The following is a 13652-nucleotide window of genomic DNA, read 5'->3' on the forward strand; positions in this document are numbered from 1 at the left end:
AGCAGGGTGCCATAGTAGCTCAGCCTCATGGTGCACTGAACCCTCTAGACCAAGGTCAGGTACTATCATCAAAGGACAGCAGACCACAAGCCACCAGCCTAGTAAGGGTCAAAGTCCAAGATTCTCAGTCTGATTTCCCGTGCCTTGCTTTTGTGTAACTTAGAGTTGGGATGTTAACCAGCAAGTTGGCTACTATGTAATTTTTTTTAAGACTTGCTGAAATATATTCCTTACTCTGTGTGGTGAAGAGTAAGCTGAGAGACGTCAGGTTATTTTGTCTCCAAAGATGACTTTATCTTAACACCACTTATTTCTCTCCTAACAGTTGCAGGCGTCAGCTATGTTACATCCGGATTAGCCATGGTTACTGGGTCTCCTTCGAGTTCTCTGTTCTCGTTCCTTGCTAAGATGCTTCCTTTGGTTCTGTCCTTACCCTATGCAAATTAACAACACTCTCTTGCGTATTCTAACACCTAATGACTGCCTCTGATCAAGCTTTCCCTTATTCTCCTATGTCTCATATGTGTGAACAAAGCACTAGAACCGAATCGTCACATTCTAACGCCACCGTAATTCTGACTAAATCATGCTAAATGGTCATTTTTCTATAAGAGCATATTTGATTTTTTTATGATGTAATGCAGTGTTCTATTATTCTCATAGAACTGTATCTTATTTTGATACAGGAAAACTGCTGCCCTTTAATTTTTGTGACTAGCTATCTTGGCTCATGCCTTACAGATTTCATTGTTGGTTTTCATGCGTCTGTGTGAGCGTGGGAGCGTGTATATATGTTTGCACACAGTGCACACACAGGTTTACACTGATGTCTGCATGTGGGTTAAAGGTCAGAGAGCAATCCCGGTGTTACTCCTACAGTGCCTTCCACCTTTCATTTCAGACAAGGTCTCTCAGTCCCTGAAACATCACCAGGTAGGCTAGACTGGCTGACCAGGGCTTCTAGAGCTTTGCCTAGAAGCCTCCCATTCACCCTTGCTGGAATCATGCTATATCACATCCAGCCTTGATTTTGTTATTTGAGACCTGGTTTTGTGACCTGTGCTAGCCTCAAATTCACAACCCTTTGGTTTCTGCCTTCCAAGTGTTGGGGCTCTAAGGCCTGAACCAGCTGCCTAGACCCTTGCAGAGCAGTTGATGCCATCTAGCCTGCAGGTAAAAAAAAAATATTTTTATTGCCTGTGCAACTTAATCATGTTGTTCTTGTAAGGACTGCAGAAACAGTCTAAACAGCGGCGGTAGCAGCGATTGTTTCTGGATCCTGGCTTGAGCAAGGAGTCTCTGATGCTTCCCGAGAACGTAGCCCATGGACTCTTGATTCCACGTGTCCGTTTTGACAAGGAGGTCTCTGCTAAATTCCTTTTCAGTATTTGTTGAGATAGTTAACAAAGTTTTTTCCTTGGGCTTTATTGCTATTCCCAGGGTTAAGACTGACATCAGTGATCTGCATTTTCTTTTGGTCACAACCATCAAGTCTCCTTTTATGCATTTCATTCCACACGCAAGCTAAGCTAGCTGAGGCAGAGATCTGCTTCTGCCCTACTCAGTCTGCTGGCCTCTTCACCCAAGGGAGAACCAGCATGGAAAAACCAGACCCTTGCCTGCCAGCTTTGCAATGAAATGGCTGCTTCATGCTTTGTGCTCTGGGTGTATTGACCCTCGTCTTCAGCAAAGCCTTCCACACTGCTCTGCTGTTCTCAGGTACCAAGCAGTTTATCGGGTCAGGCTACAGACTGGATTCCGGATGGGTTAGTGTCTCCTTTGCCAGCGCTGCTGACTAGACAAGGCGGGCAGCTAACAGTGTCACAAGGGTTGCTGGTACCATCACTCATGCTCACTGCCAAGCATTGGTTTGTTGGACATGCAAGAGTCTTTGGCATGAGGATGTGGCCCTCTGAGTCCCACGAGGCAGGCTTCTCCCCGTTACCAGTGATCAAAGGTGTATCCTTGGATTGCTGCGAAGTAGCCAATGCTTTCTCTCCTATTCCTGTGTAGATATGGGCCTCTCTACAGGTTCCTCATCTTGTCCTAGAAGAACAACGATCTTGCCAGGCGCACGCCTTTAATCCCAGGACTGGGGAGGCAGAGGCAGGCGGATCTCTGTGAGTTCCAGGCCAGCCTGGCCTACAGAGCGAGTTCCAGGACAGCCTCCAAAACAATACAGAGAAACCCTGTCTCAAAAAACAAACAAAACAAACAGACAAACAAACAAACAAAAAAAAAGGATTTCTCTCCCCTCCTGTGGCTTTGGGTTAACCCAAGAAAGTTTATTGTTTCCCTTCCTGACCATGTGATACGGGTAGCACCTGGCTTATTTACCAACCTCTGCTGTGTCGAGATTTAGATATCTTATCTGTTTCATGGTGTCTGTCTGTCAGGATATAGGTAAAGAAATCCATTTCTGTTAATATAAGAAACACCCAGTCACTGTAGAGTACTTAAGAATCAACAACCACATGAAGAGAATAAAAACTGTAATTATATCATCTATAGATGATACACTGATAAGCTGTACCCAAGTTTACGGCATATAAACCCTCTATCTGTATCTATATGTAATGAGTATACATCCAGGTAACATCTCCCTTAGTGTTTTTTCTTTATTTAATTTTCTTAGGTTAGAAGGCCCACCCAGAAAGAAAGTTAAGTGGTTCAGGAATTTGATGTACAGAATGGACTATTTAATGCAGTTGTGCTTTGTTCTAAATAACCACTTATATTTACTGGGAACTGACTGCTTGTCAAATTTCCTTTTGACTTTTACTGATATGGAGGAACTTTTATGTAGTGAGTAGTATATGTCTGTGATATACTTTCCTATCCCCCATGTTGCTTACCTTTATCAAATTTTATCATAATTCTGCTAATGTTCTTTATAGTGGCCTCTATTTACATTTATGAATATTTTAACTCAGATACTTTCTTTGCAACTTGAGTTTTTTCATCACAATTTTGGTGCTAAGACTTTTAAAGGAAGCATTCCTGCAAGACATTGTTTAAAAATATTGTCCTGAATTTTTTTATTTAAATTAGAAACAAGCTTGTTCTACATGCCAATCCCAGTTCCCTCTCCTACCCCTCTCCCTCCCCCTCCATACTTGCCCCCCACTGACCCCCCCTATCCCATCCCCTTTCTGTCTTTATTTTAGTGGAGTGTGATCAGTGCTCTGTCAGCAGGTAGGGCATGGATCGTTGGCTCCAGGTGCTATGAATATCTTTTAGGAAGAGTCACAGTTGACTGTGTCTCCTCTTTGATGCTTCCATCCCTGGTCTTTCCCTTATAGATTCCCATCCTTTGTCTCTCTCTAGCCTCTTCAGGTACCAAGGAGGTTCTTAGCCATTTCTTCAAATTCTTACATTCATTTCAGTTTGGAACAGGTCTTCCTTCTGGTTCAAGATTCTCCGAGTTCACTTGGCTTTATATTGTAGGTGCCCCACTTGGGCTGTGTTCCCCCTCTCTGCTTCCCTCTTAGACGGAAGAGAGGACATGTCCTATCTGGGGCCTGGAATGAGGTACAGCCAGGGATTTGTTCTTGGGTTGTTTTCTATTGTGTCATAGGAAGCCAAACAAATGCAGACCCGAGAGGCCTGACTGCACGATGACACCCAGTAAGGTGTGCAGTGTCTGATTTCCTACCGGGCAGGTGTGTGAGCTTCCAGTGTAAAGCAATCAAATGCAACACATGGAAATTACAGCACCATGGCTGGTTGGATATGAGGGCTGCTCAGCACTTCTGTTGTGACTGTTTGGCTTCCTAAAAAGTTGTTGATTGTTGGTAAATTGCAAAGAAATTAGGAAGACAAAAAGATGCTCTCTGTTAGTTAATTTACTGTTTCTGTGAAGAAAGTTAACGTGGGGGGGGGTGGCACTCACCTCGGGACCCAAGCCAGCTGGCTGGCCACTGGTGGCAGAGGCTTTCACCTCTGTGTAGGTGTGGACTTTCTACTCTGACACCAGCTAACATGGAAAGTCAATGCAATAGGGAATATAACATATATTATTTTACCAGAATAAGAACTTACACACAAAAGGCTGGGGAGTCAGAAGCATTGCGGCTTCCAGGGGAAGAGAGGAGAAGAGGGATTCGTTTCTCTTTCAATTCCTTTTATCGCCACCTGTCCTAAATTTCCTTATCCCTGCCCTTAGGGCTGATAGCTTTGTGGGGCTCACCCCTACATCCAACAATACTTTAGAAGAGAAAAGGTCTATGACTACAGAGTCCTTCGTGACAGAGAAAGCCTGGGAACAGGTACAGCAGCTAATTGGAGCAGGAAGCTGACTGGTCACATTTTTATCCTTACAAAAGGAGAGGGAAGAGGAAGAGAAAGAACAGGAGGAGGGAAAGAAGAAGAAGAAGAAGAAGAAGAAGAAGAAGAAGAAGAAGAAGAAGAAGAAGAAGAAGAAGAAGAAGAAGAAGAAGAAGAAGAAGAAGAAGAAGAAGAGGAGGAGGAGGAGGAGGAGGAGGAGGAGGAAGAGGAGGAGGAAGAGGAAGAAGAGGAAGAAGAGGAAGAAGAAGAAGAGGAAGCAGGAAGGAGAAGGAAAGAAGGAAGGAAGGAAGGGATGAAGGGAAGGAAGGAGGAGAAAGAAGGAAGGAAGGAAAAGAGGGAGGGAGGGAGGAAGAAAGGAAGGAAGGATGGAAGGAAAGAAGGAGAAGGAAAGAAGGAAGGAAGGAGAAGGAAGGAAGGAAGGAAGGAAGGAAAAGAAGAAGAGGGACAAAGCTATAAGTAAACCCTGAAAGCTTGACCCCAGTGACACACTCCCTCCTGCTGTTCTCAACCTCCTAAAGGTATCTGAACACTGGGGACTGAGTATTCAAATACGTGAGCCTATGAGGGACATTTCTCACTCGAGCTACCTCACCTCACTATTTTATGTTGTAGGCCTGAGCTTCAAAATCTTTGCTATGTATGAAAGCCAGCACAACCTCAAAGACTTATGACACAGACGTTATTATTTCATCTGCCCAAATGGAGCTTTTCAAACTGCCACCTGCTTAACCCTTCATCTGGCCATTCGCCATTCAGCCAGTACTTATTGGGGGCCTGTGATGTACGGGATTTGGGGGAGACGGCAGGGGTATGGACAACCCAGCCCGCGGAGCCCACCTCACTGTGGCAAGGACAAGCATTCGTCTGATATCATCTGGTAGCTACATTAACTAGTGTGAACCCACAGCTAAGTATGTGAGAAGGGGATTAGAAGCCATAACAGAAAGTCCACCGATAAAGTCTTTGTAGGTGAACCTGTGTGTGTCGGGGTTGCATAAGCACACGTATAGGTTGTGGATGCCAGGGGGCAATCCTGGGTATCATTCTTCAGGTGCTGACTACATTTTTTTTGTTTCTGATTTTGAGACTAGATCTTGCTGGCCGGGAGCTCTCTAAGTAGGCTAGAGAGAGCTCTCCAAATAGCCAGGAAGCTCCAGAAACCACCCCTCCCACACACACACACCCAATCTCTGCCTCCCTAGTCCTGGGATTGCAAGCCTGCACTACCATACCTGGCATATATATATATAAATATATATGGTTTCTGAGATTGAACTAAAGTTTCTCTTGCTTGCAAAGCAAACACTTGAATCACTGAGCTGTCTCCATTCAATTCTTTCAAGAAATTTTTAACACCAACAGTGAAAGGCTCAGTCTCAGAATAAAGGTCGTCACTTTGCACAGAATGGACTTTGCACTTAGAAAAGTGTTCTGTGTCCATGGTACTGTGCTAGTGTTTAGATCTGGGGTTTTCCAGAAGAGTATGAGGCCTGTCCTTGCACAAATGAAGGAAGGTGGCATAGTAATGTCCTCCGCTCTCAGCGGAGCCCCCAGAAACTGCATGAGAGGTCTCAAATACTGACCCATTTACAAGAAAAATAGGTGCCAACTTTCTTTTAAAAAAATAACAAAAATGAGTGTTGTGTAGTTAAGGAGGCCTACATGATCACCACAAGCCCAGGTGACAAGCAGAGCCCCGACAATCAGCTCCTCCTGCTCTACACCTCAGGATCAGATGCGCTTTTTGCTGTGGAGATCGCATGTGAACTTTTTGTAAGTAGAACAATTTTCTTGTTAAAAAATGGAAATAAGGGCTAAGAACATATCCCAGTAAATAAAGCACTCTCCATGTATGTGAGAGGACCATATATGTTCCAATCCCCGGGATCCACATAAATCTGAGTGCCAAGAACAGGCCTGGAATCCCAGAATCCTGCAGTGAGAAGGGAGGTGGAGTCAGAAGAATCCCAGAAGCCCTTGGGGCAGCTCCCCTGGCTTATACAGCAGCAAATGAACGAGGAGAACCTGTCTCTTCTACAGGGTGGAAGTCACAGACAGACATGTGCTCTGTGCTTACAGGCTTACCTGTGCTCCTTTCTCTCTCTCTCTCTCTCTCTCTCTCTCTCTCTCTCTCTCTCTCTCTCTCTCTCTCTCTCTCTCTCTCTCTCTCTCTGTGTGTGTGTGTGTGTGTGTGTGTGTGTAATGCACACAAGAAACAAAGAATGAATTGAAATCCTCTGTTACTAAAATATTACCTTTAAGGAAAATCTGAAACGCTCCGTGTTACCAAGTCAGAAGTTCAGGGATGACTTTACAGTGTGCTTCACAAAGCAGGTGCCCGCATCAGAGTGTCTGGTATGTGTACACTGCACTGTTGGATCTTTAAAAAAAAAAAGGAGTTGAAATTAACAACTGATTAGATGGGGGATGATAAAGGGAGACACGAGGCAGGTGATAAAGTGAAAGTTTCCAAACCGAAAAAAAAAAGTGCTCTATGATAAAACCCCATTCCATAGGGGCTGCCTCAGCAAGACTCAGGGCTTATTATTCTTGAAACATACCAGGGCTTTGGATGATAAATGCAAGTGTAAGTTATGGATAGATGCTTTGGAAGTAAGTATGTGGGAGGGTTTCTTCTACCTGAGAATAAACCACATCGGCTGAAAAAAAAATACAGTGACTGTAGCAATTCAAATTTCCATTAGGAGACGAAATGGCTTGAGTCCTGTTAGTGATACACAAATAAATACGTACTCGAGAAGGGATTGTATCTACAGGAAATTGAAACGTGTTACAAAGCGTGGTGAAATGTGGGTTATCGCAAGTGAGTTATAAGACCTATGGGGGGAAAAGGGAAGAAAGAGTAGAAAATCCTAGGCGTGGATCCCCAAAAGTTCTTGGCACCCCAATGTTAGAGCTGCAGGAGATGTGTCAACGGTGATTTGAGGGTTTGATTTATAGCACTCGGGAGACATTGGGTTTAGAAACAGCACAGCTGCTGTGGTGGCACTATTCTTTCTAGCTAACCTCTTCCCGTCCCCACTGATAGTTCACTTGTCATTTCCAGGCACATTTTTTTTTGGAGGGCGAAGTGACTATTTTGGTGAATCTAGGTACTTACTCAAAAGTAGATGGGATGAGTTCAGGTGAGGGGTAGAGTTATTCTTTTCTGACACACACTAACTTGAGTTTAGCTTCAAGGCAAGGGAGTCCAATCTGAACCCTGATTCCCAAAGCTTGTTGACTAATAAACCTTGTAGCCTGGCCTGTGGGTTCCCTGTTGTCCGTTTCTTGTCTTCTGGAGACCTGACTAGTGCTCATGTCTCAGGGTGTTTCCAAGCAGATGTGGCAGAGCTACTGTGGTGTGGGGTGTATTTGATCTTCTTCGGGGGATCCTGGTTACGAAAAGTCCCTAGCTAGGGGTAGAGTCATTAGGACACTTGAGTAGCTAGGCTTTCCTGTCTTGGCCATACATGAGGGGAGCTGCAGATACACTATTTCTGTTTTGACTCAAGTCTTACTCCACAAATAATGACAATAAAAAGTCATCCAGCTGGTAAATTGCTTGCCATGCTAGTTTGCCGACCTGAGTTCAATGCCTGGAACCGATGTAAAAGTCAAAGGAGAAAAGTAACTCTACAAATCGTCCTCCGACTTAAACACACACACACACACACACACACACACACACACACACACACACCATATACATGCACAATAATAATAAAATTTATTTTTAAAAGTCATGTCTAGCATCAAAAGTGATGCCTGGCAAAAAGTTTGTGACCGTGAGAAAATGTATCTAAGAGCTCCCAGTAGCCGGGCTGCTACCTGGCTCCTGGGGGAGTCTGCAAATGCCAAGCCTACTCCAGCATGCATGTCCAACTGGATGGCTCAGCCGTCAATCAAAGCCCTTTGAAAAGGGAACGCTCACATGCGCACCAGCGTAGCCTGAAACACTGAGAGTGAACTGTGGACAAGACAACAGTGCGTTCGATCTTTTTTGTCTGTTTGGTTTTGTTCTTGGTTTTGGTTTTTCCAGACAGGGTTTTTCTGTGTGGCTTTGGAGCCTGTCCTTGAACTCACAGAGATCCACCTGCCTCTGCCTCCCGAGTGCTGGGATTAGAGGTGTGTGCCACCACTGCCCAGCTTGTTTGTTTGTTTCTTAGAAAATAACTAGGGTTGCTGACAAGTGTGGCTGGCCACACCTCTCCTCTTACTGTCTGAGATTGCAGTGTCCCTGTTAGCACACGCATCACTCTTCAGGGTCTGATCTGTGCCCACTCACCTTTCCCGCCCCTGTCTCCATCCACAGATGGTGCTTTGTTTCTCACCGGTTGGTCACACCCTTCGAGTCAGAGCCAGGAAGTTCCCAGCCATAGTTAACTGCACAGCTATTGACTGGTTTCACGCATGGCCACAGGAGGCTCTGGTCTCGGTTAGCAGGAGTTTCATTGAAGAAATAGAGGGGATCGAGGTACGTACGCTGTGTCAACCTGAGGTAAGTAGGCACCCGGGCACACCCGAGTCTCAGTACGCTTTTGGCAGGCAAAATGTCAGCCGCTGTCATTTTCAGAAATGGGTACCTGTTTGCTTCTTTAATGTTGTTTTCCATTGTTTCTGGCTTTGTGTGTGCGTGTGCGTGTGCGTGTGCGTGTGTGCGTGTGTGTGTGTGTGTGTGTGTGTGTGTGTGTGTACCGTCGGGGATGGAACTCTGGCCTTCTGGGGTTATGGGTTATGTCTGTCCCTTCTTGATAAGGTTGGTACCTCTGATTGCGGTTTTCAAGCGTCCGTGTGAAACAAGCAGCCACAGCAAAACTCTCACTTCCACCACTCAGATGTGAAGAGTAAAGAAAGTAACTGTGAAGAAAACCCCCATATATCCCAGACGGGAAGCCTTTCTGGTTAGAGAGACTGTGTTGGAGTGTGTCACCAGAGAGCTTTGTCCTTCCCTCCCTTTGAGCAATCAGGTGGGAGTGCCCAGGGGCCCAGAATTACTGGAAGCCACATAACAAGAAGTTAACATCTCAGTCAGTCCTCATCGGCTCCTTTACTCCAGACACCATGACCACCCCCTTCCAAAGCAACAGTGCTGTCTGTGCTCTGTTAAATACTGTGTCCTTGCGGACAGGTACATTTATAAAGCGGGCGAGTTTGCTGGGTGGTACGTCATTTTCCTTTTGCTTCTACTTAAAAAAAAAGAAAACGCTACATAGGTATATACATCACAGGGAGTGTGAGAAGCATTCGCTTCTGCATACAGCAGCATTCTATAGAGGGAAACGCACTTCTCCTTTAGGTTTTTCTAAAAGCATCTGTGATTCTGCTCATCACTAGACTGCCAGGGGAAGCAACATCCAACATGGAAGGCACACCAGGGCTGGGGAGCGTTCCTCTGCCTCCTTTCTCCTTCCCTTCTCCACAGTCACAGGGCCAGCACACGCGGGAGGAGACAGAAGAGACAAGTGGGTCTTCTGAGGTCTGGGGGTGGAGGGCAAGCAGACCCTTCACATCTAGAGAGCAATCATGTGGCTCCTAGGATTGCTGGAGTCCTGGGGCATCGTCTTGTTTCCCGCCAGTGAGGAGAGGGCCTGGGAATTCTGACTCTCAGGGAGTGGGTGCGTGCAGTGTTCTGACAGCAGATGCCTAGCTTGAGCTTGCTTGGCTCATTTTGGTCAGGCTGAAAACGGAAGGGAGTGAGCCGGTTTTCTGGGTATCGTTCTGAGGATTTTCCTCCATCGGTAGGATATAACGATACTCGAAGCTATATAGGGAAAACAATATATTTATTTACCAGAGAGAGAGAGAGAGGGTCGCACAGACCAGGAGTTAGAAGTGTGGCTGGCTTCCAGGAGAAAAGGGAAGCCCCTTTTCCTTTCACTTCCTTTTATCTCTACCTTGACCCCTCCCTGTTGGGTGGATAGCTTTGTGGGGTTCACTCCTACAGTAGGAGATGGAGGAAGCATGTGCAATAGCCTGGAAGGCTGCCCGTCCTTGCTGTCCTGTGTCCCTATCTGCTTTTCTGCTGGGCCAGGAACCGTTGACACCTGCTGGACGAGACGGGCTTTGCAGTCCTGAGGGCTGCGCAGGTGCTGAGCTCCCTCAGACGGTGTCATGCCGCCTCCTATAGGATCTCGGGTGCCAAATAGGGATGTTCTTCTGAATTCCCATCAAGCCGAATTATGCCTGCAAACGGATTAGCTAGATGGTTTCCTTTCAGCGTAAGGTGGCTGTTTAACTCCCCCACCTTCCTAATTTGTCACACGGGAGCACTAATTACAGTTCAGGGCGCAGCGCACCAGCATCCTCCCCAAAAACACGTGGTGTCGTTTCCGTAGAGGTCAGAAGCAGGTTTTAAAATTTCAAGCGAGTGCTAACTTGATCGTTTTCTTAGTTCTGATTTCCATCATTAAGACTGAAAGTTATCTGCATAATTTGGGCGCTTCTTAATTATTGACCTCACTGGGGGAGTTGAAAGGACTTATACAAGGTGACCCCCTTTGGCCAGAGAGACAAGATTCGTCAACGAAGCGCCCTTTTGTATATGTATTTCATTTCCCATCAGTACATACTCAGCACCTAGGGCTACGGGCTGACTGTGTTTAAATAAGCGGGTAGGCTATTTTAATTCTTCCATTACCTGATAATGAACCCAATGACATGTGACAAATAAATGACCAAAACAGTTTGACACTCAAGTGTCACTGCGTTCTTCGCCCAGACACATGTCTACACTCACTGCCTCTCCCTGGAAAGTGGGGAACAGGGATGAGAGGGGGGTGATCTACGGCAGGAGGAAGGGGCAGTCTGCAAATTGCTAGGACCTGGGCTAGCACGCAGGGAACGCGATGGGGTGAAGGCCTTCCTGGTTAGTGCACAGACTCCGGTTAGGAACTTGTGGGGCGAAAACGTAGATAGACGGCCCCTTAAGAGACAAGCACTGGTTTTGCTTCTTAAGGCAAAATGAGCCATAGAGAGAGAGATCTGGAAGCAGAGCCACATGAAAGGACACATTCTAAATTTAAAGGACGAGCTCTCAGGGGTGAGTTAGGTGTTGGAGAGTGTGAGTGAGGATGGAAGTGAGCGGCCCGTTTGTTTCAGGCATGGAGGCTGGAGGACAGAGGAAGGTCCCTTCCTTCTGGGGCGGTGCTTGAGTGTGGTCTCACAGCTCAGCACCATGTCGCCTTAACGGTCAGATGCAGTGTCACTGCCATGTCTGCCACGCTGACAGGCGTAGCATGGGGTGGCAGGAGTGATCCACTCACATAGAGAAGCTACCTCTCTGCCATAAGTGGACTTGATATTTCTCTGGTGGTCTACAGATTCTTTCTGAAAACAATGTAGCACACTAAAAAACAAAGTGCTACACATGCGTGCCTATGCATGTGCAAATACACACACACACAGGCACGCACGCACACACGCACACACGCCAAACAGGAGGGCATTACATTATCTCTTCAATGATTGCTATGCAATACCGATGGTGTGGGCCACATTTCTTTATTGGCAAGGTCAATCCCGAGTATTACCGTTAACTTAAAATGTACCAAGTTGACCATGTCATATCGTAATCCTACTTGAGTAAGATGCCACTAGGAAGAGTACAGATATTAACATAATTTTTGAAGTAAAACATTGGCCCTGATTGTATCCCTGGTAAACTAGGTTTGGCCCCACAAACTCAACTCAGTGATTAAAGAAAACACAGACTGTGGAAATAGAAAAAACGAGTTTGCTTGACGTGGCCACGTCGGGGAGAGAACAAGAGGAACCCAAGTCAGTCTCTAAGGCACTAGCATAACCTTAGGTTTAAATAGAGGGCATGAGGTTACCTGATTAGGAAATCCTGGTCAAGGTGTGACCCCATCCCATCCGGTGCCCCTTCAGTGTCTCAGCTCTGGTTTGCCCTGCAATGTGGTCTGATACGTTGTCAGAGCCGTGTGGAATCTGTCCCTCTTCTAGCTGCCACTGGGGCTAGCTAGCATTGGATTTCTGGGGAAGCTGTAATTCTTTTAAGTCTATTGTTTCCACAGTCTGGTAGCTGAAGAGAGGGTCACACACACCCTTTTTTAGAATATATAGTCGCCTACAGGGTGGTTCCCCAAAAGCCATTTTGAAGTATCAAAACAAAACCAAAAGACGATCTCTGGGATCTGCCTAAACTTCACCCTAGCTCCAGCCTTTGTCTTCATATGGGTAGGGAAGACCCATCGCTGTTCATACCCATACCTGTTCTTCTTTACCTACGAACGTAAGGGTGTCATCCCATACCTGTCGCTCTACGCCTATTCGTCAGATTTAGGACAGAGTTTTTTTTTAATGAATGTTGTTTTCCAAGGTCTTCACAGATTCCTGAAGTTTAGGAGTCCCTCCACCCATGAAAGCAGGGTCTGGTTTTTTAATGGTTACCAGGAATCAGGGTGTGTTGTTCAGATAGAACCAGCTTCTCCATGAAAGCTCACAGTTTTGCAGCTTTTCTGGATGCTCCTAGCTTCACCAGCATACCATCTCCATCCAGACTTATCCTCCCATAGCCAAGGGTGAGCTGGGGCTGGGAATACGGTTCAGTGGGTACCAAGCACCTGCCACCACGCAAGTGTGAGGACTGGAGGCTGGATCTCGGCACCCACATAAATGCTGGGTGGGGATGCCAGCACTAGAGAGAGGCAGAGGTGGTGGATTCCCCAGAGCACGCCAGCTGGCTACCTAAACTAGCTGAATCAGTGAGCTCTGGGTTCGACCGAAAGACCTTGCCTCAATATGTAAGGTAGAGAATGATCAAGGAAGACTTCTAACATAATCCACTAGCAAACGCACACCCATACATATGTGCAAACATACATACATACATGCATGCATGCATACATATGTACATATGCACACACAGACGAATGAATGAATGAATGAATGGAACCAGGGCAGTTGGGCTTTCCTGGGTCTCCTCTAGACCCCTCAGCACATCAGTCCTCTGTCACTGTCACTTCAATGTTCCCATGTTGTGAAGAACCCCCTCTTCTGACAGTGGGCACTCACCTGTGTGTGACCTTGCCCTTGGACCAATCAGCAGACTCCAAACTTAAAGGCAAAAAAGTAGTACCCAGGAGCGTAGCAAGCCACCTTGGATCAGCATTCAGCGCGTGTCGAAGTGCTGTGCGGAACTCTAGTGCCTGTACCGTTCACCTCTCTGATCCCAGCCTCCCAAGAAGGGCCTGTCTAGCCTCACCCTACAGCCAGGTCAGGCGGCCGGTGGCGATGGTGCAGGTGGGTGGCTCAGTGGTTAGCAGGCCTGCCCGAGGTTGGGCCCCAGAGCCCCGGCTGTACTTTTACTGCATTTGGGCAGTTGTCTCGAAAGCACGGAAAAG

The 13652-nt window shown here is 46.4% G+C and overlaps 1 protein-coding gene across 1 annotated transcript in view; it reads left to right on the top strand.

Annotated features, from left to right (window-relative positions):
- The window catches only part of Dnah11 (dynein axonemal heavy chain 11), a 308279-nt gene that overhangs the window by 185018 nt on the left and 109609 nt on the right, over positions 1-13652 (top strand). The window contains exon 55 of the mRNA XM_040742314.1: positions 8603-8764. Coding sequence (XP_040598248.1) covers positions 8603-8764 — 162 coding nt within the window. The remainder of the gene's footprint in view (positions 1-8602; positions 8765-13652) is intronic.

This window comes from Mesocricetus auratus, unplaced genomic scaffold (genome assembly GCF_017639785.1).
Source record: "Mesocricetus auratus isolate SY011 unplaced genomic scaffold, BCM_Maur_2.0 Super-Scaffold_15014, whole genome shotgun sequence".
Lineage (NCBI taxonomy): Eukaryota > Metazoa > Chordata > Mammalia > Rodentia > Cricetidae > Mesocricetus > Mesocricetus auratus.